This window comes from Pyrus communis, chromosome 8, assembly GCF_963583255.1.
Source record: "Pyrus communis chromosome 8, drPyrComm1.1, whole genome shotgun sequence".
Classification (NCBI taxonomy): Eukaryota; Viridiplantae; Streptophyta; class Magnoliopsida; order Rosales; family Rosaceae; genus Pyrus; species Pyrus communis.
In genome coordinates, this window is record NC_084810.1 from 24,326,076 (window position 1) to 24,346,736 (window position 20,661).

General features: G+C 36.6%; 3 protein-coding genes and 1 non-coding gene across 5 annotated transcripts; all 4 read right to left on the reverse strand.

Annotated features, from left to right (window-relative positions):
* TRNAG-GCC (transfer RNA glycine (anticodon GCC)) lies at nucleotides 1-71 on the reverse strand. Its single transcript has one exon. It is a non-coding gene; the product is annotated as a tRNA-Gly (tRNA).
* Nucleotides 72-485: 414 nt separating this feature from the next.
* LOC137742573 (uncharacterized) lies at nucleotides 486-5,085 on the reverse strand. 2 transcript variants are annotated; one of them, XM_068482479.1, is made up of 9 exons: nucleotides 4,569-5,085; nucleotides 3,948-4,133; nucleotides 3,205-3,297; nucleotides 2,917-3,099; nucleotides 2,731-2,833; nucleotides 2,461-2,646; nucleotides 1,687-2,366; nucleotides 1,153-1,526; nucleotides 486-1,066 (listed from the first exon to the last, which is right to left on the reverse strand). In XM_068482479.1, the coding sequence occupies exons 1-9, from the start codon at nucleotides 4,824-4,826 to the stop codon at nucleotides 943-945; spliced, it is 2,187 nt and encodes a 728-aa protein (XP_068338580.1). In that variant the 5' UTR covers nucleotides 4,827-5,085; the 3' UTR covers nucleotides 486-942. The 2 variants fall into 2 exon arrangements, with proteins under 2 accessions (XP_068338580.1, XP_068338582.1); XM_068482481.1 differs by having other exon boundaries at nucleotides 3,948-4,059; nucleotides 4,569-4,706.
* Nucleotides 5,086-11,389: 6,304 nt separating this feature from the next.
* Nucleotides 11,390-13,383, reverse strand: LOC137743532 (small ribosomal subunit protein eS26x-like). The gene is made up of 5 exons (XM_068483446.1): nucleotides 13,245-13,383; nucleotides 13,048-13,140; nucleotides 12,784-12,868; nucleotides 12,526-12,656; nucleotides 11,390-11,727 (listed from the first exon to the last, which is right to left on the reverse strand). The coding sequence occupies exons 1-5, from the start codon at nucleotides 13,245-13,247 to the stop codon at nucleotides 11,641-11,643; spliced, it is 399 nt and encodes a 132-aa protein (XP_068339547.1). The 5' UTR covers nucleotides 13,248-13,383; the 3' UTR covers nucleotides 11,390-11,640.
* Nucleotides 13,384-14,626: 1,243 nt separating this feature from the next.
* LOC137742690 (UDP-xylose transporter 3-like) lies at nucleotides 14,627-18,087 on the reverse strand. The gene is made up of 9 exons (XM_068482623.1): nucleotides 17,905-18,087; nucleotides 17,714-17,760; nucleotides 17,446-17,613; nucleotides 16,682-16,866; nucleotides 16,407-16,474; nucleotides 16,066-16,198; nucleotides 15,727-15,888; nucleotides 15,361-15,633; nucleotides 14,627-15,228 (listed from the first exon to the last, which is right to left on the reverse strand). Exons 3-9 carry the CDS (start codon nucleotides 17,573-17,575, stop codon nucleotides 15,130-15,132), a joined length of 1,050 nt encoding a protein of 349 aa, XP_068338724.1. The 5' UTR covers nucleotides 17,576-17,613; nucleotides 17,714-17,760; nucleotides 17,905-18,087; the 3' UTR covers nucleotides 14,627-15,129.
* Between the last annotated feature and the right edge of the window lie 2,574 nt (nucleotides 18,088-20,661).

Here is a 20,661-nt window from a genome sequence, read left to right on the forward strand (position 1 = left end):
TGCACCAGCCGGGAATCGAACCCGGGTCTGTACCGTGGCAGGGTACTATTCTACCACTAGACCACTGGTGCGTTCTTGCTTAGTTGTCTGAGAAATTTTTAATTATCGTGAATCACTAATCGAAGGTGCAACCTCAAGGATGGAATTGTAGTAGAAAACTTACTACGTTCAATGTGTGTTGAAGGAAGAAATGAATAAATTTTTCCCAACATGAAGGTAGAAGAAGAATTACTTAACTCTCACAAAAATGTAAGACGAGGTGAGAGTTTCCTTCATTTCTCACCACTTATAATCCTCCGCTGAAATGAAAATCATTTACCTCGACCTTCTAATCCAATTAAATTGTGGCACCAAACGAGCCCTTACGTTCGACAGCTTGTTCATCTTAAGCATAAGGTTCCCACATGGTAACTTTTGTAGAATTCATTTTTTTAGTACAACAATATTCTAATTGATCAAACCTGGGTTTGGACATGATTGCTGAGAGAAAAACACATTGTTCTAAACAACTTGATTAAACCCACGTCCGCAACTGTTACTGCCTCACCAAAATAAACTCAACTTCACTGCAATTAACTTTCATCGATTCAAAATAACATTCGACCAAAAAAAAATCAACATAACCAAAACTTTCCTGTTACATTTATAGATTTCATCATTTGTATACCAACCTAAAAGATACCTAACAAAGGTTTCTCAGTAGTGTGTTTAAAACTAGAAACTTTGGGAGGGAATGACAAGCCGAGGGGCCAACTTTACCCCGTATATACATCATCCACCCGTTCCAATGAAAGCGCACGAATGTGCGCGTAGATATGTAACGACAAAAACGAACCAGAATGTACAACATGTGTATGCTACATCGAAACAACTAATAACAGAGGTCCCAAGGAGATGGAAGGTGAGGGGGAAAAGTCTTCCCGGAAGCTCAGTCCAGTGTCTTCATTCTCCAACGCATAATCCTTCCTTCAACGGCACTCGAGAGTTGAGTGGCGGAAAATCATCTTCGTTTTTCAGGTGGAATGCCTGATCTTCATTTTTCAGATGGTATGATTGTTCTTCAATCCTGAAGATACAAACAAAAAGAGAGCTATTTAGCTTTAGAAGAAAAGCCGTTGTGCAGGACTACTTCAAATTAACAAATCAAACTACCTCTCCTCATCGGCTCCAAAATACTCCGCTTGAAGGTCCAATTCTGGCATGGGTGCCTCCTCCCATAACTGAGGGGATGAGGATCTAGATTCGAGTTTCGCTGGCAAGTTGGAGAAATTGTTGTTATGAAAAGATTTCCAAAGAGGCATGTGAGGTTGATGGTAATCTAATGTCGCACAGTTTCCATGACCTAGAACTGGGTACTCCACTTCCGAGAGCTCTCGGCTGCATTCTCTAGGGGAGATTGACTCTTGAGGAGCTACAGTGAAGCCATAACCAAAGGCATGTCTCTGAAATCGGAAACAAGTTCCCGGTGCCTGTTTCCTTCCCCTTCCAGGCAACCTATCCTTGAAGGGACGGTAACACTGAAAAGACTGTAAGCAGATAACCATGAGATTATGAAAACCAGGACTGTAGTCCTCTGTGAGAATGACTTAGTAGAAAAAGAAACCCAAAAATATGAAGCTCGTGACAATAGAATTACATGAATGCAGTCTGAGAAAATGATTTTATAGAAAACAAAAATGCCACTACCGCATTGGGGATGTAGGTTCCAGTCCCTTGGGGTTTCCTTTTTTCTCCTCTGAAAGCAGCAACGGAGAAAGTGGAATCATTTGCTTGGTACGCATGTACTCCCCAATCAACACCATTTATGTTAGTTTGAGAATTAATATTCTGATGGAACTGAAGGGCTTCAGTCGTACCTCCCCAGGGGTTCTCTTTCCATGGCTGAGGTGACAAGGGAGGACTGGGCAACAAAGGAGGTGATGTAGCAGATCCAGGGGAAAAGGGACCATATTGCAGGTTCATTCCATGACTGTCAAAATCACCACCAAGCTCCAACAAAGGAGGTGATGTAACAGATCCAGGGAAAAAGGGACCATATTGCAGGTTCATTCCATGACTGTCAAAATCACCACCAAGCTCCAACAAAGGAGGTGATGTAACAGATCCAGGGAAAAAGGGACCATATTGCAGGTTCATTCCATGACTGTCAAAATCACCACCCAGCTCCAACAAAATGTTCAAAGCTTCAGAACCTCCAGACAACGCATTATTGTGCACATTAGTCTGACCATTGCTTCCATGCCTATCCAAAGTGTTCGCAAAAAACTTGGGCAACTCATCTGCCATGCATTCCCCTGGTAACGAAAGAATCCAACCAAGCTTGCGAGCTCCATATTTAAAAGCACTGCAGATTCGATAGAAGTTACCTGTACAAAACCCATGAATCATACTACGATAAAACTCCACAACAGCATGAGAGAGAGAGAGAGAGAGAGAGAGAGAGAGAGAGAGAATGCATACTTCTGCTGACACTACGCCCAAGGTTGTTGTTCTGTTTTAGTGGATCTATTATATTAAGATGCTTCAGGGGAAAAGCTCGCAAGTTTGTCTCATAACCCTTTGATGGAACAGAGAACATTTCCACACAATTTCTAATAAACTCTTCACTCAGCAGTAGATCATCTCTCCCACTTTCTGGTGCCTCAACTGCAGTTTTTAAGTGAGTGTGTCAGAGAGACAGAGCAAGAAAACATAAACAAAGCATCACAAACACACAATAATATCTCTTACCCACTATATCAGGCAGGGACGATTTGCACACTGGTCCATTTAAACTTATACAGTAGTTCTCCCAGTCAAATTTGCTGAAGTAATCCAAAAATCTATAAAGGACCTATAGAAATGAAAAACAATTAGGCTCTTAAACTTATCTATGTATTTGAAATAAGGACTCAAAGTTGACTTGGGAGTACTCACTGCCAGAGGGCCATCCAGTGATGAATGAAAAAAATGGAAAACATATAGGATTAATGTTTCCAAAGCATATGTTGAAATCAAACCATGATGGGCCCCAAGAATACGACTCTCATAGTAGCACCAGGCTTTTACCAGAATAATACTCCTCTTGAACAGATGATTTTTGCCAATATAATTATCAACCTGCAGAGGAAGCAACATAAGAAATATGACCCAAAGATCGAACCTGAGTGAACTTTCAGTTATACCATATGAATCGTAACTAATCAAAATTTGAATTGCTAATACCTGTTCAAGAAAGTGCAGTGTACTAAATCCTCCTAACTGATTGGAGGATATATCTACAACTATATTTTGTATAATGCACTTGACAAGCTTAACCTGCAACGAAAACCTCCAAATTTTAGATAATGTAACCTCGCAAATGCAAATTGAAAATGTCTAACAAAGAAAATTATGAAATCTTCATCAACCTAGGAGCGTCATCATTAAGCATGAAGCACTGATGTTAAAACGCAAGAAAGTTAAAGCACTCAACTCAACAAAATCCCCGCAGATGTTGAGTTCCATAATATCCAATCATGAATATCAGAAACTTTCCCTATAAATAAAGTCAAGTCCAAGAAATTCAACCTGGCAAATAGAAAAGCTAAACAGTTTTTGTTGCATAAATAAAAGGGGGTGATATGCCACAGGAGAACTCCGAACCAACATTAACAGTTCTAGACAAAGTTCGGAAGAAACAATACTCGAGAGAAAATTGATAACATTTAGCAAAAGAACCTTATTTTGCTAAACACATCAATCTCAACACTCTCCCAAACATACATTACCACAAAAAGAGAAGACGAAGTTATAGGAAAGACATCCCACAGAAGAACAAGTATTGTATGTCGATGCAGACAAAAGAAAAATGCGATAATACCTACATCAAAGACCCGAACTCTACTAATATATGGAATTATAAATGTTTTCAACTGAAGAGACTGAAGGTTCCCAACAAAAAATTAAGGCATCAAGTGGGGAAGAACCTCGGCATCAATGTAATGTACATCCTTCACATGAAATGGACCAGCCTCGTTATTCTCCTCTCCCTTCATAATTGCATACACATCAGTTGCAAAGACTTCATCAATGTTTGCACTGCCAAATGCCGTCATATCAATATCACCATCAGGCAGATACGTTTTCAAAGGAACTGACCCATAAGGAAAAACCTGTGAGATAACAATACAAAAAGCGCCATCGTAACTTATAAGCAAGTCAGTGAAATGAACAAACTCAGAAACAACATCATAACTTCACCGATTCCCCAGAAAAAAATGAACTCGAAAAACAATATTGCTTCACGGTTTGCACCAAGTACCAACATTTCGTTGCTAAACAGAAATCGAACAGGAAAACACAAGAAAATCCCGTTCCATTTATTGAAGTCATTACCTTGAAAAACCAAGATCAATCACATCACAAGTAACATTTTCATTTGCTAACAGGTAGGCATTGGCACTGCAAGACTAGACTAAATTGGACATGACCAGATAAACCCACATCGCCATTACCACCAAATTGCACAAGAATTGCACAAAACAAACACTAACCCAGATGGCAAAACTGAATTCGAAAGAAATGTAATTGGGCAGAATTGTAATTACCTGACACCCGACGTTACATGTGATGAGGTTCTGCACGTATTGAATGACCTCCTTCCTCGTCTGGTGGGCCGCCAGAGTGGGCTGAATCTTTGAGACTATCTCCTGGGTTGCCTCCTCTGCTCCGGCCCAAGATTCGGTGGCTATGACGGAGGGATCGGGGTTGGTGGTCGGCAATGACGGCGAGGGCGGCGTAGGGCAGGGTCGATCCTCGCGGAAGACGACGTCGTTCGGCAGCGCCGAACAGAGGGGACGGGCCATGAGACCAACGGAGGCAAGATTGGGGGAGGAGAAGAGAGAGGGAAATGAAAGGAGGAAGAGGAAGGAAACGCAGAAAAGGCGCCGTTGAGGGAGTCGTTGACAGACGGTGGTCGGAGATTTGGAGGAGGAATCAGAGGGTGTGATTGGAAGGGAAGACCAGTTTCGTTTTTCGGTGGTGTAAGGAAAAACCTTTTAAAAACCCCCCAAACCCAAACGCAAAAGCGGCAAAAATCCTCCTCTCTCCCCCTCGCTCTCCCTCTCTCTCCTCCTTCTGTTTCTTTCTTTATTATTTTATTTTTTATTATTTTATTATTAAGTTGAATTTTCACGAAAGACCCGTCGAATTTTCACTTTCGTTCAAGTAATATCTTGTGCTTACACTTTCGTTCAAGTCATATATCGTCCTTATAGTTCCATTTTATTTTCATTTAATTATGAGCACTTTTTGTAACTCGTATCAAGTTTCGAGTTCAGATTAGGGATGGGCAACGGTTATGACGGATGGGTAAACGTGGTTATTTACCCATAACCATTTATACTCATATCCGCATAACTGTTTACCTATTAGGTAATTGCATAAACTGTTATACTTATACCCATAACCGTTTATAAATTGTTAACTATACCCATAACCACATGCCCATTTAACCCTAACCATTTAATACCTGTTTACCCATTTACCCTTTTTAACTCATTTATCTTTTTTTTACCATTACCTCTTTTTCATACTTTTTTTTTTTTTTTTACAATTAAACACCGTTATAGGTACATTCATCATACATCTCCGTATTTTAATTTTTTTAATCCTTACACCATTTCAATAATTGAAATAATAATTTACGGACGATATTTTTAATTGATATAGAATGAAAAAGCAAGAAAGTTAGTTTTAAAAAACAAAATTGGAATATAGGATATATAAATTACAGTAACAATGCTAACAAAAGTGAGGGATTGCTGAAATGGCAATTCGCAACATGTTTGAGGAACAGGTCTTGGGTTGAATTAAGTGAGTGGGGCTGAGGGGAATTGTTATTTATTTTCCTAATTTTTTGGGAAAACTTTTACTACTAATCCATGTTAATAATGAAGGTAATATAATATTTGTTAAGTATTTTTTATTACAAAAACTGTTTAGAAGACAATATGCTTGAGTTATTTAACCTATAATGTAAAGTATTAACATAATATATATAATTAGCTATATAAACCATGCACTATAGTCAATAGCATTGATCTAAGTTTTGTTCGATAGAGAACATGGTTTGTGTTAATTTTACATATATAAAATAAATGGGTAAACGATTACCTGTTTATAACCGCAGTTAATACCCATAATCATCCATTTAAATTTCACGGGTAAACTGTTATACCCATAACCGTTTATTTATCTAAATGGTTACCCATAACCGTAACCATTAAATTTAAATAAGCAGGTAACTGCATTTACCAATAATCGCGGGTATTTTACCTTCAGATCTTTATCAATATCAATTTATTATCGATTTTTTGCAATAAAAAAATTATGGGCACTTGTTATTTGAAAAATTCAACTAGACCATAGGGTTTAGTCAGTTGACGATGACTTTGTTGTCATAAAATGCCGTCAAAACTATGGTTTTTTTTTTTTTTTGATAAATGAACGAGATTTTACTTTAACTAATCCATAGTGTAAAAATGAGGATATCGACTAAGTGCATTTAGAGAGTAGATTCGCTCTAAAAAATATGATATATGTCTACATTTAATGGAATTAACACCAACTATTATTTTAACAAATGATATCATTTACACTAAAGAATAAGGGATGTGCTTAGTCTCATAATGAGCTAATAATAATGTGATTCAAATTCGCTTTTGGCGATAATCAAATCTAAGACTTTTCACTTACAAATGAAGAAGAATGTCACTAGACCGTATTACTAAGTGGCAAAATTAACACCAACTTAGTTGTGCACATTGCTCTGTCATGAAAAAAATTTAAACAGTTGCTTGAAAGGATTGAAAGAGGGATTTCTTCGTTGGAGGAGGATGAAAATGTAAGGAAAACTATAGGGGCAAATAAAATATACAACAAAAGTACGAGGGCTACTAGTGAAATTTAGCGTTAATTTTGGGGGTTTTCAGTCGTTGTGGGCCACACAAGGACACATGTCTGCCGCATAGCGACGCGACGCGATGCAAATGCAAGCTCGAGGTCGCGGCGGAAACGATGACGCATCAGCATGTCATCATTATTACCAAAGCAAGCACAACATGCCGCGGCAATGCTGCGCCAAGCAGACACCGCAACACGCTGACGCAGTCAAACGACGTCGTTGCGTGCCCTGCTTAATTTTTTTTTTTTTTTCAAACGTTTGCGGATCCTTATCTGATTGTGTTTATTTCCTAATTTTGCATTAATTCTTTTTCCCATAAGATTCTTGGGAATATTCTTTTTATTCCGTTCTTCCTAACCACAAAACTACATATGCTTCAAATTAGCCTGACGAGGACTGAGTCAGTTCTTTGCTTAGTATTTGTGTGTCTCAATTCGATTTATCTTTTTATGTACATGAACGATAGTCGATCACTGATGCATGTATGTGTTTGAAGGCACAAGGTGGATGGCCCCTTGTACAGTTCTCCAAGGTTGACTGGCACTTTTGTTGATGTTGGTCGGGCGAGCTCCTACTGCTTGATGTGCTGCAAGATGAGTTGGAAGTTAGCTTTGAAATGTCCATTTGTGGGGCCTTATGTATAGACCTTGAGGCTCACAATCAAAACTAACAAAGTGTTAGGCGTGCCACTGTTATCTCAGTTATAACAGATGTAAAACATATTTGGTTTAAGTCTGTTACTTGCGCCCCAAGTTACTCAAACTTTTTGTTATCAAAGGATTGTCACATATGGGTTAAGTATGCATTAAGTTATTTTTCTTGCCTTGTAAACAAGGACTTTTAGTTCATAATCTTAAATGTTCAAATGAAGGGAGTCAAGGGCTCTTTTAAACCATTTCTTTGATTCCAGGTTGTTCTCGATGAAAACAGATCTATTAAGTTAACCATATTCGAATGTAGATGGGACTCTTAAGTAGAAAACAAATAGAAATAACTTGAATACATACTGAAAAGTGCATTAAGCGACAGATCTACTAGTTTAGAGGACAAACAAAGAGACTCGGGCAAGATTTCACCTTGTCGGGTAAGGTTGAACTTCTTGCAGCCACTTCTCTTAAAGTTCACAGAGGTTTTATGCTAAAAGGGATGGATGGTAAATAGGTTTTACACAAGGAAATCGATACTACAACACTAGGGAAGGTAGCAGAGCTTTTACACTAGACAAAAAATAGTTTTTCTAAGGGAACTACTGTTAGAATGACTGAATCTAGGTTGATTTCAACTGTTATGAATGCAAATCTGGATTGAGAATAGAGTTTGTATGTTATTTGTTTGATTGGTTGAGTGTCCTTGTCTCTTATTCCTTTTATAAGCGATTTGGCCCGATTGCCAAAGCTTTGTTCTTGGCCGAGGGCTTCCAAGGGCAGTGAGTCATCATGCATTTATACCGTCATGCCATTAGAAAGTGTTTTTTGGCTGGTATTGAGCTGGTCTCTGTCAGTTGTCACTTCAGTCATAGGCACATGGCCTATGCCTTGGCTGAAAGGGCTTCAATTTGCATCAGGCATCGTGACATGGGCTTTGGGCAAGTTCATCTTGTTTTAGCGCCATTGGACCTTTCTTCATCTAACCCAAACAGCATGATCGATATGTATCAGTTACATTCATAAAAACAAAATGATCGTATTCAATTCTTTATTAAACAACGCTTGATTTATCAAAGATAAAAACATTCAAAGTTTTTAGTTACAAATAATGCGATAAATAATAGATGTATGTCTTACTTGTTGAGAATAAATGCCATTGAAACTAAGTATGAAAGGGTAATGCTATTGAGACTAAATTTGTAGACTAAAATTTGTAAACTAAGGGAAGTTGATGATTAAATTATTACTTAATTGTTAATTAACGTGTTTATTACTCAATATGAAATCATACATCGCATTACCAATTAAATTTAAAATTTTGTTAATGTTCCTTAATTATTAAACATTAATAACAAAATCCCAATTGGAATGTGTTTTCACATGGCATTATTCACCCAAAAAAGAAAAAAATATATCCAAAACATTTTACCAAAAATAAAAAGAAAAATTTCGAGAAGACTATTGACTAGGACAACTTTTATAAGATCAGTAAAGTTAACGTTAACGTAAACGTAAGATCGGATATAAATATATCTAAAATTAACAAAATTCTATATCTTTATGAAAGACGTCTTACCGATAATAATGTCGTACAACTCATATTTCAAAGATTGTCCTTTGTGGCATCCCGCTAAGCACAAAATGTGATGTTTGCGTTGGATGTGGATTTGGATGGCAGTGCACATGGCTTCTTTCAACATTCAGACATGTTTGGCCATCATGACTTTTGACATTTTCAAAATTTAAACTCAGAAACGCAATTACGTTTATCTATTCTGGATAAGTATCCTCTTCGGATCATCTTTGTGGAGATCCGGATGATCAATTAATCATGTTCGTTTATTGTACAACAGTTAGAAATATTTTTAAATTTTTAAATTTTTAAATAAATATAAATAATACCTAACGAAAACTAACCATACGATGTACGATGAACGGACATAATTAATTAATCTCCAGATCTCCACAAAGAGGATCCAAAGAGGATCCTTGTTCGTCAATTCTCCTTTAACCTGGCATGCCTTTTCCTACGCCCGCCACAGCATCCATGTCTATCTACATCAACCGTCAATTGCTCCTCTGTGGACTTGTCAACCTCTTTCCTTACCCCTATATGGTGCAAAGCCAATGTTTAGAAAAAAAATCAGTTATTGTTCAAATATAAACGAAATGCAAATTTACTCGTGTTATAGTCCGTACAACATTTTGTTAACTGCCCTTGGCCCATCAAGTATCCAGCCATAATCAGTGGCGAAGCCAATAATTGTTGATGGAATGGAGGGCGGAACTTAACCACTAAAACGATGCAGCTTGTCTTTTCTTTTTTTGTATTTTTTTTTTTCATGTCCAAAATGACGTTGTTCCGTCGTTTTGGACCTGTTTTTTATTTATTATTATTAAAAAAAGGTTGCACACAACACAACAACAGCAACAATAGCCTTCATTCAAGCATTATAAAGCATGAATACAGACATGACTACACAATACAACACGTCGATACGAACAATTGTATCATGTTGGTAAATATTTAATAATAAAAATATTTGCAACATATTTTTAAATTACCAAAAAAAGAATTCAAAGAGGGATTATGGTTTTGTTCTGGTTGTTGGGCTTTAGTCTCATTTAAACCCAAGAAAAAATAGGATGTGGAATAGAATGTGGTGTCGTTTCGGTATAGAAATAAATAACGGCAGGTCGTATTTTAAAATCATGAACTCTCAACAAAACGGTGACGTAGTAAAGATTAAAAGGGTTTTGCTGACCATCTTTTTCGCGAGGCCTTCCAACAAACCTTATCAACACCGCCGTCGTCTATTGTCGCACAAGGAAATGGCACTAAACTGACGTTGGTGTCTAGCAAAACGACATATCGAGATCATCGCCAAGGGAGAGGCTTCACAACTTGCAGGTTTTCTAATGAGGGCAAAGAGGTGGACCGTCGCTCCTGGGCTTCATTTCCGGCAAGAGGAGGGGCGGCCGCCCCACCTTGTCCCTATGTAGCTTCGTCTATGGCCATAATACCACACCATATAATGGTGTTCATGAAGCATCAACCCTGATACCACTGTCCCTGGCATAGGATAGAATTACTCTTCGGATCTCGCTGTTCAAAGCTCAAACATTGAAAATTCAGACCATTCAAATTGAATTCGACTGACCCCATTAACTCAATGTATTAGCCCACCACACAAACACAAGGGTTTCAATTTCGCTTTGGCACAAATTAAGAGCCTGGATTCCCTAATCCTTAGGCTCCGAACACTAAAGTCGAGAGAATCCAAATTCCTTGGCATAAACTACATCACCCGGCAGTATGACAGTCAGCAAATTTGGCTTGAATGTTTAACAAACTTACAGTAAGGACAAAGCAAAACAACTGATTTCAACAGTGCCTAAAAAAAATCTCTGCTGAAAAGTATTTTGATAGGTCAAGGGATTGAATGCATCTAGATCTTAACAGCTATTGTTCTGTCGTGGATTGTGCCAAAACCAACTAATGAAAAGTTTAATTAGGCAACTTGAAAAAATGAATAGGAAATAGGACCATTACCATTCGAAGCCAACAATTTTTCTTGATGAAGACGACTGCAACCTAATCCCAGCCCGTCAGCGACAGCAAAGTTGAGAGTTATCCAAAAGAACCACTAGTGCAAGTTCAACACAAAACATAATTCGAGAACCAGAACAACTATTATCAGAGTTTAGAGACCAAAACTAAAACTTATATAGTTCAAGGACCATAGTGCCAATTTAAGGCTAAAAACCAGCGTAACAAAATCTTCGGAGATAAAAATTTAGTGAAAACCAACAAAAGTTGATGAAAGTTAATACGAATATGAATATGTAAAAACTCTGGTTTTGAATCTCCGGCTGCTTTCGCAAATACCTTCCCGCAACATGATAAGTACAACATATAAGACTGAAGTACTATGATATTACACATAAGTCACAACGGAGTCAAAGATGCATTCAAAGATAAAATGGAAATAAAGCGAGGTAGCAGCCAAAATTAAAAGCCTCAATGCACATCCTCAAAGCAATTGAGCAGGCAGATGCATTGCCTTTTCATGGACGAGCAGCTGGCGCTCCAGCTCCAACAGGGCGTGGACCCTGACCAGGAGCACCAGGTGCACCAGGCCTAGGTGTATCCTCCTGAAATGTATACATCGAAATTGAAAGGTTTATTAAAAGACAGTGAATGATGAACGCAAATGTACAAACTAGAAAATTACCGCCAAATGTGACAACCAATTATATCAAATGTTGCTTCCTGGTAGGAACTATCTAGCCAAAATAGTGAAATGCTAACATTGGGTAGAGGGGATGCGGCTGAACTAGACAGATAGGGTGCTTTTATAAGTACCACACTTCAAAATTTATCCTAATATCGGCATATAAAAACGTTTAATTAAGAATGAAAGCAACAGATGGATTCGGAAATCAGACGGAGGTATAAAAACTTTAGCAGGAGAAACTCCTAGCCAGTAAATGTTACTGAGATATTACTACGATACTACATACAATTTTGAAGTTAAACAAAAAATTGTTTAGCATGAGTCTTCAAGCTCCTAAATGCCACTAGTAATGGAAGTACACGGATCATTTAACCAAATAATAAGTCTAAAGTTTAGCTACCAATATGCATGTCCTAAATAGAGTCTTCACAGTTGGGTGCATCCGAACCTCTTTTAAGCAAATTCAACATGGCATTAACTCCTTTGCTCTTAAACTTGTTAAGTTTGTATAGATGGACCCTCGTCAACTTAGGTAGAATGTATAATGAATAATTTCAAACACGAAATCCCAACAAACATAAGTATTGAACAAACACAAAACATACAGCTTATGTGAAAGTATATGTCACACTGAACCATAAGCCAAATTGCATAGAAGCATAAACTAAAACAAAATAAAAGATATAGATATATAGGGATGAAGTTTAGAGCATACCCGGCGCCTGAAACGCTGAGGGGGCTCACGGTTCCTCCTGTTTTCGCGAGACCGAACCCTCACAACGTGGGAGTGGATGGCACAAGAAACGCAGTATTGCATCTTAGCATACAGCTTAGGAAGAGTGTAACCTTCAAATCAAACAGCATTCCCAGTAAAACATTATCAGCAGTCATCAGAAACCAAATACTAAAATAACACCGAAAACAATACGAAGAAACATTTACGGAATTAAACTGAAAGGGAAAGGATTATTACCATCGTAAACACAAGCCTCCTGAACATCCCTAACTGCAGCCTGCTCAACAATGTTCCTCACCAGAAACCTCTTGATAGCTTTGTCCTTTTTAACACAAACCCAATAAATTAATCCTAAAACTAATTCAAAACCTGAACCCACTTAAAAATAATCCAAAAAACTAATTAAAAACACAGAACCCACTTCGAATTTCAAATCTTTCACCTCTAAAGATTCAAACTTTAATAAAAATACAAAAAAGGGATAATTAGGTATAAGCACACCTTGGGGCAGCATTTCCCGCAGTTGGAGCAGCGGATGAACTTCACGTGGCCGCGGCCGTGCTTGTTCCGGCCGCCATTTCTTCTCTTGAAAGTCTGCAGACGGAGAGAGACTAAGAATTCTAGTTTGAATGGTAAGTAAAATATTACTCGTTAATCGTGTAATTTGGGGATGGAGAAATGGGGGAGAGAAGGTTTACCATGGTTGCTGATTTGCCTTCAGGGAAGTGAAACCCTAAGCCGCCGTCTCGATCTGAGCTTCCCCTTCTTGTGCTGCCAAACGCTTCGGCGGCCTCTTATGGTAGGAGGATATATATTTGTGGACGCTTTCGTTTACTAGGGTTTTGCGGGGTCTTATGATCCATTCGGGCCGGGCCCGTTAAAATCTGTTCCTTCTTCTTTTTTTTTTTTTTTTTTTTTTTTTTTTTTTCAAAACAAAATCAATTAATTATTTCCTTGTTGTTTTCATAAATTATAGCAATAGTGTTTCAATTTTAATTAAATTGGAATAATAGTCTCTTAACTAAAAATTTATTACTATTAGTCATTTAACTCATTAAAATATGTAGCTATGGTCATTTTCATCAAATTCGTCAGAATTTTGTTAAAATGGGTTATGTGGGAAGGACCATTGCTATAATTAGGATCCCTCAACTCATTAAAATGTGTAGCTCTGGTCATTTTTGTCAAAATGAGTTATGTTAGATGGGTCATGACTACAATTGAGTTAAAGTTGAGAGACCATTGCTCTAATTAGATTAAAGTTGAGGGATCAATGATAATTACTACAACTCTCCTTTTTTTTTTCTTTTTTTTTTTCCAACTTTGGGGTGTATTCAATTGGGATTTTAAAAGATTTTAATTCTTTTAATGAATCTAGGGGTATTCAATCTGGATTTTAAGTGATTATCTGAAATTCAATGTGTATTCAATCATGATTTTAAGATAATTTATTAAAATTCTTAGAAATCTAAGTGTATTCAATTAGGATTTTAAGGAAGTTTATAAATTCAAGGTGTATTAAATTTAAATTTGATTTTAAAGAATTTCAAAAAGTTGAGGAATTAGAGGGAATTTGAGAGATTTTGTAGTGTATTTTAAGCATCCACAAATCTCACATCTCCATATGAGATTTCAAGAGAATTGAATCAAATTTTTACATTAAATCTCTGCAAATCAATTAAACTCCATAAAAATCCATGGATTTTTAAATCTATTAAAATCTCTCCAATGTCTAATTGAATACACCTCCCTAAAATATGGCGTGAGAGCTATCTTTTTGTACTATAGTGATTACATTTTGTATTGAAAGTACTAGCTCGTTTGGAAGTGTTTTTAAAATGGTTAAATATGTTTTTGATGAAAATATTTTTTAAACCAATCATTGATAAAAATTTGAAAAAGCACTTAAATGCTTTTAGAACCCAAAAACATTTTGCTACTACCTTAAGTGCTTTTAGAATCCAATTTTTTTCTCTCTAAAAACGTTTTAAGTCATTTAAAATACTTCCTGACTTAAAATCACTTCCAAACGAGCTCTAAATATGCTGGAGCCATATCAAATTTGATGTAGAATGATACGTGCATATCAAATTTACAGTCAAACAACATAAGAACCGTACATTCCCCGACACCATGGCATGAGAAAACATGTAATCACAATTATGCCTTCATTGCTCCAGGAAAATGCTTTTGTTTTCTCATACTGGTACAAGTGCGATTATGTTTTTGTTTTCTCAACTACATTTAGAGGGCTAACCTCATGAAATCTGCAGACCAAATACTGAGGTTCAGCAATTTTCACTATCTTCACTAATACAACTAAAATTTGGGTACAACACAAAATTTTCGGTATAAATCCGATTTGTCAAACCCATTTCAGACAAAATTAATAACCAAAACTGCTATATAAAGTAGGAAAAAATGAGACATTTCTTTGACCTGAAGCTTCCTTCTACAATGGAAATTATAAACCCACAATGCCACAGATAGAAACCCCTCTCCAGCAACATCTTCATCGCCGGAACAGTTTTTCCCCCACTAAATTTGATCTACCGCAAATGAACTCAGGGATCGCACAGGCTTTTAAGCTTGTAGGTCCTTGTTCTTCCATGCAGGAATTTTAGGATCGTTCCCACTTCCATTTTCCACACCTAATAACTGAGCACCTTCACTTTCTCTCGTCTGCAACCATGGGGAGGATAAGTAGTATTAGCCAATGAATCGGCACAAGTTTGTGCCTATTACTATTTCAGATAAAGGATATGGGAATTATATAGAGAACGTGTGAATGGGATATGAAAAATTGGGACACACCTGGGGTAACTGTTGGGATACTTCATTAGCCTTCCTCTGGCTCTCGAGAGTGCAATAATAAGAATAGAGCACCATCCCGACTATAGCAATCAATATCCCCAAAATATTGCGCCCGCTAAATGGATCACGAAGTAGAATGTAGCCAAATGCCAAAACAAGGCATGTTTTCAGATGTCCAAGGACCTGATAGGTTACTGCAGACGTCTTTCCAATAACCAAAAATGTACTGAAGTTTACGGAGACAGATATCAGGCAGGACAGAACAATGAAGAACTGCAACATAGACAATATCACGGTAAATGAAGGATATAGAAATGTCGTAAAGGGGTCCGGGGAGGCAACGCTGGGGAAATATTGAATACTCACCAGCACTTGAGGGGTATATGCAAATGAGAAAACATTTTGATTAGTCAAAAGTCCATCTAGAAATGGACCAATGACAAACAACGTTATTGCCTGATAAGGGCAAGATTGGTACAGAAGTTGGGTTGATGAAACTTTGAACTTCTTCTGGATGGTATTGGTCATCTGAAGTAGCTGTTAAGGTCTAAAACAATAAACACTACCAAAATGCCATACGGTAATCAGTAAATAATGCAGATCTTATTGATATGCCTTCTTTTTTTATCAAAAGCGCTTTGCTTAAACATTAAACGTGTACAATGCATCTAATGAAATAGAAAAGCTCAGTTCAATTTAGGATACAATCTGAGCAACACAGGTTGTTAAAACTGCCAGCAAGGACAAAAAAGAACCCAGAGCATTGAGTTGAAGATCTGTCACTGTTGCAACCCCAACTCCCAAAAGAAGGATGGAGAGTGAAAACTGGACGCTTCGACTGTCATAAGGTAAAGAGTGTCAGAACCAGTATGCAGTTGTATCAGTTGAAAATTCAAAGAAATCGTGCATGGAAACTTAATATAATGACTCAGGTAAATAGTGAAAGCAAATATAACATCCTATATAGAAAATTTCCCAAGTTTAATTCAAACTAGATTGAACTACAAACAAATTCATCCCACTACCGATCTATGATAAACACTGACCTGAATTTCTTCTTAAAGAAAAGGGTCTCCAGAAGAACAGTACAAGGGATGATTGCCAGCTTTGTCATCTGATAAAGAAAATTAAGAGAAAATTTCTTCAGAAATTGATAATTTACATTAAAACTGCTGAAACAGTAACAGATTTTAAAATGAAAATGTAATATCGTTAGGTAAAGAAGTAAATAATCATAGCACGAACGGGATCACATACAGTACAACATTAAAAATGCATGTCTCAAGTTGAGGAAGGCAGGCAAAACTAACAAGAACTTTACCTGGTAAAAACCAACGGAATTGAAACCCAAGCTAAGATTCAGAAGGCCAATAGAAATTCCATTAAGAATTCCAAATCCCATTACAGAACTAGCATCAAAAGGCTTGTGTTCAAAAAATTTCATCCATAACGCCACGTGAAGCGAACAAAATGTGACTAGAAGATGCCAGCTTGTCAAAGTTGTGGCTGCATATCCCATATTGTGATTTAGTATATTAATTAACATTGACAAGGCGATAGTATAATATCATGATCATTAGCATGATGTTAAGTTAAAGAAACTATATAATTACAAGAAACAAAACAAATACATATGATACTCAAAAAAAGAGAACACATATGAGTTAAAGATCATTAAAATGATCTTTGTAACACAATTTTTTAATGAATCACCTTTAGAGAATACACACGAGAATTCTCAAAAAAAGCAAACGAAAAGAGAATGCATATGTTACTCAAATCTTTCGTATTTCCCTCTGTGGTTATCATAAATTAGCTCTACATTCATGAATCATGACCAACCATTTTTCGGTTTCCATCAAAGTAAACCACATTCAAGCTTTTAAGATGTACCAGCCAAATTAACTAGAAAATTCTTTTCCAACATTATATGTATTGAAGCAACCAAATTCTACCGACATTTATCATTTAACACTATCTTAAAACTAAAAAATGTGCCATAGAAAGAGTTCCAACCACCCAAACAAAGCAGAAAACCAATATATACATATGCCAAATTTCATATCAAACAGGTGCATTACTCACCAAAAGTGAAACCAAGTGTGCTAATAAGCGCCTTGTTGCAAATCACGATTGACACCGACGACACCACCGACAAACTCAGAGCCCCAATGGTTCCCAGCTGGAACTTCTGGCTCTCTCCCATCTTCCACATTCTTTCCCTCAATTCAAAGCCCAAACCTTTACACGGATCTAGCATATCCCAGAAAGAAATATCCAACCAATTCCAATCAATTTCCAGTAAAAATCACAAAACAGACGTACCATAAATACCCACATTCAAAATTCGTACCTCATCATCCGAAATTTCAGATTTTTCAGGCGCAAAGCAGCTCAAAACTGCAGCAACAACAATGGCAAACACACAAAATTACCAAATCATCACCGACACTGGCTCGAATTTTCGATTATGAAACGATCTGCTTCTTACTAAGAAACACCAAATCAACAGAGAAAACGAGAAAAAGAGGGAGAGAGGGATACCGTACGGAAACGAAGATGCGAAAGCTGGAATCGACGAAGGACGGTCCAATCAAATCAATCAGACACCGAATCACTGAGATTGCAAAGAATCGAGTGCGGCATTGATGGCGGGCATCATCAGCATGTGTTCTTCGTTTAATTCTTGTGAAAATTCGAAAAAAAATAATAATAAAAATTGGAAAATTGGAAAAATGCAATGAATTTTTATTTTATTTTTTGGGGGTTTTGTTGACTTTTTATTTTTTTATTCGGATTTCCGGGGAAGGGTGGCCTCTAATAACGCCACATCAGCATGTGTCGAATTTCTTTGGAAATCTTAATAAAATATTCTTAATATTGTTCACATTTAACGTTAAAAATATTTTTATTTTAAAAAAATCACTCATCGTATTATTTAATTACAACAACTTTTTATTATTTTTGTTAAGAGTAAATTGTAGTAATGATCATTTTTAACTTTAACTCAATTAGAACAATAGTCCCTCAATTAAAAATACATTACCATTGATGACCCAACTCATCAAAACGTGCAGCTATGATTTCTTAACTAAAAATCCATTACCATTGGTCCCTCAACTTTAATCTAACCGAAGAAATGGTCTATCAACTTTAACCTAAATCGAGCAATGGTCTCTCAACTTAACCCAATTGTATCAATAGTTCTTCCAACATAACTCGTTTTGACAAAATTTTGACGAAGTTGACAAAAAGGACCATAGTTACACGTTTTGATGAGTTAAGAGACCCTAATTGTAGAAATGATCATTCCAACATAACTCATTTTGACGAAGTTGATGAAACTGATCATAGCTACACATTTTGATGAGTTGAGGGACCAATGATAATAGATTTTTAGTTAATGGATCATTGCTCCAATTTAATTAAAGTTTTGAGATTATTGCTATAATTTACTCTTTTCTTAAAACTCAGAATTTTTGATCATTTTTCATTATATTTTTTTTATTGGTTGTGGGCCCATTTCATGCTAATTGTTTCTATTGGATAAGCCCCTGGTTTTTAAAAGTCAAGGACTCCGTTCGAATCCCAGCGTAGGCGATTCGTTTGTTTTAAACTTTTTTAGGTTTAGGGTGTAAGGTTTAGGGGGTCGCACAAGCTTTTAAGCTTGTAGGTCCTTGTCCATACAGGAATTTTAGGATAGTTCCCACTTCCATTTTCCACATGTAATAACTGAGCACCTTTACTTTCTCTCGTCTGCAACCATGGGGAGGATAAGTAGTATTAGCCAAAGGGCACAAGCCAAAATATAATCTGTTTTGATACGAAAATCATCTTCAATTGAAGGTTAGGCCAAAAGGCTTGTGGACCTTATCGGACCATAATTCCATGCTAATTGACGTCATGTTAATGTTAGATTTGATTTTTTTTTTTAGACGAAATTTTAAAAAAAAAATCTAAATTTTTTTCCTATAAATACCTAAACCATTTCTACATCATTTTCACTATTCCATACTATCTTACCTCATTTTATTCAATTCTTCACCAATTTTTCACATCCTTTTTATTATAAAGATAAGAGAACCATACCCTTATTCATTTAGCGACAAGTGACACTCAAAATATGTCCGAAAATCTTATTTTAACATGATAATTTAATTCAATTAGCAATATTAATTCAATTAAAATAATAAATTATTAAGTGGGCTAAAAAATAGCCCCCTTCGGTTGAAGATGAGTTTTTTTTTTCTCAAACGGGCTATGTTTTGGCCTATGATCATTTGGCTCTCTCGGTTGGAGATGGTATAAAATATAGCGTGACACTATTCATTAAAAAATAATTCTTATAAAACTATAGAGCTAAACATGATCTTTTGATCCCTTTTGGGTTGGAGATAATCTCATGGTGGGAAGTGGTCGAGTCCCACCCATTATTTCGTTTTCGTGCTTCGATTTGGGTAGTGCATGTGATATGTTTTGTCACTGTCCATCCCTCACACATCAATTTGGGCAGTGCATGTGTTAACTTATTAAGGGCAATAAATTAAAGTTTTATATTCTAGTTCATTATATATTGTGTAATAAAAAAAATTTAAAATTTTTTTATTTAAAATTAAACATAAATAATAACTAACGAAAACTGATCATACATATACGATGAACAGGTATTCCTAGAATTTAATATAGAGAGATCCTCATAAAAGGGGGGGGGGGGGGGGGGTGGCCTCTAATTGCGCCGCATCACCAGTGCACCACCATGTGTCTCTTTTGTGTAGTTGGAGAAGCGTGGGGCCCATTTGCTGCGAATCGTCTCAGTTGAGCGATTTCTTACCAAATTCTGTGATATTTGGTCACTTGCCACGCTTTTTTGGTGGTTGTAGGAAGGAATACGAGCTTCTATTTTCGAATTACCACCGACATGGCATCAATAACAAAAAACTAGACCAAAAAGCCTCCGAAAGACTGAAACAAAAAAAAATTTCTAAAGCCTCCACATATGTTGACTTGCGCATGGAAATCTTTGTGGGAAAGGGATCATTTTCGCATGTTTTTCATCAAATCCACCTAATCAACTTATTCGAGCTCTTGAAATTTAATTCAACGTCTAAAAATAGGGGGTTTTTTTAAAATTTATAATAATTTTAGCCGTTGAATCAAATTTCAAAGGTCTAGATGAGATGATTAGGTGGATTTGGTAGAAGGGATCCAGAGTGGATCCCTTTCCATCTTTGTGAACCTTGTCTATTTAATGAATTTTTATCTTCTTCGGAAAAAAGTTCACACTTGGAAATGCTCGACTCA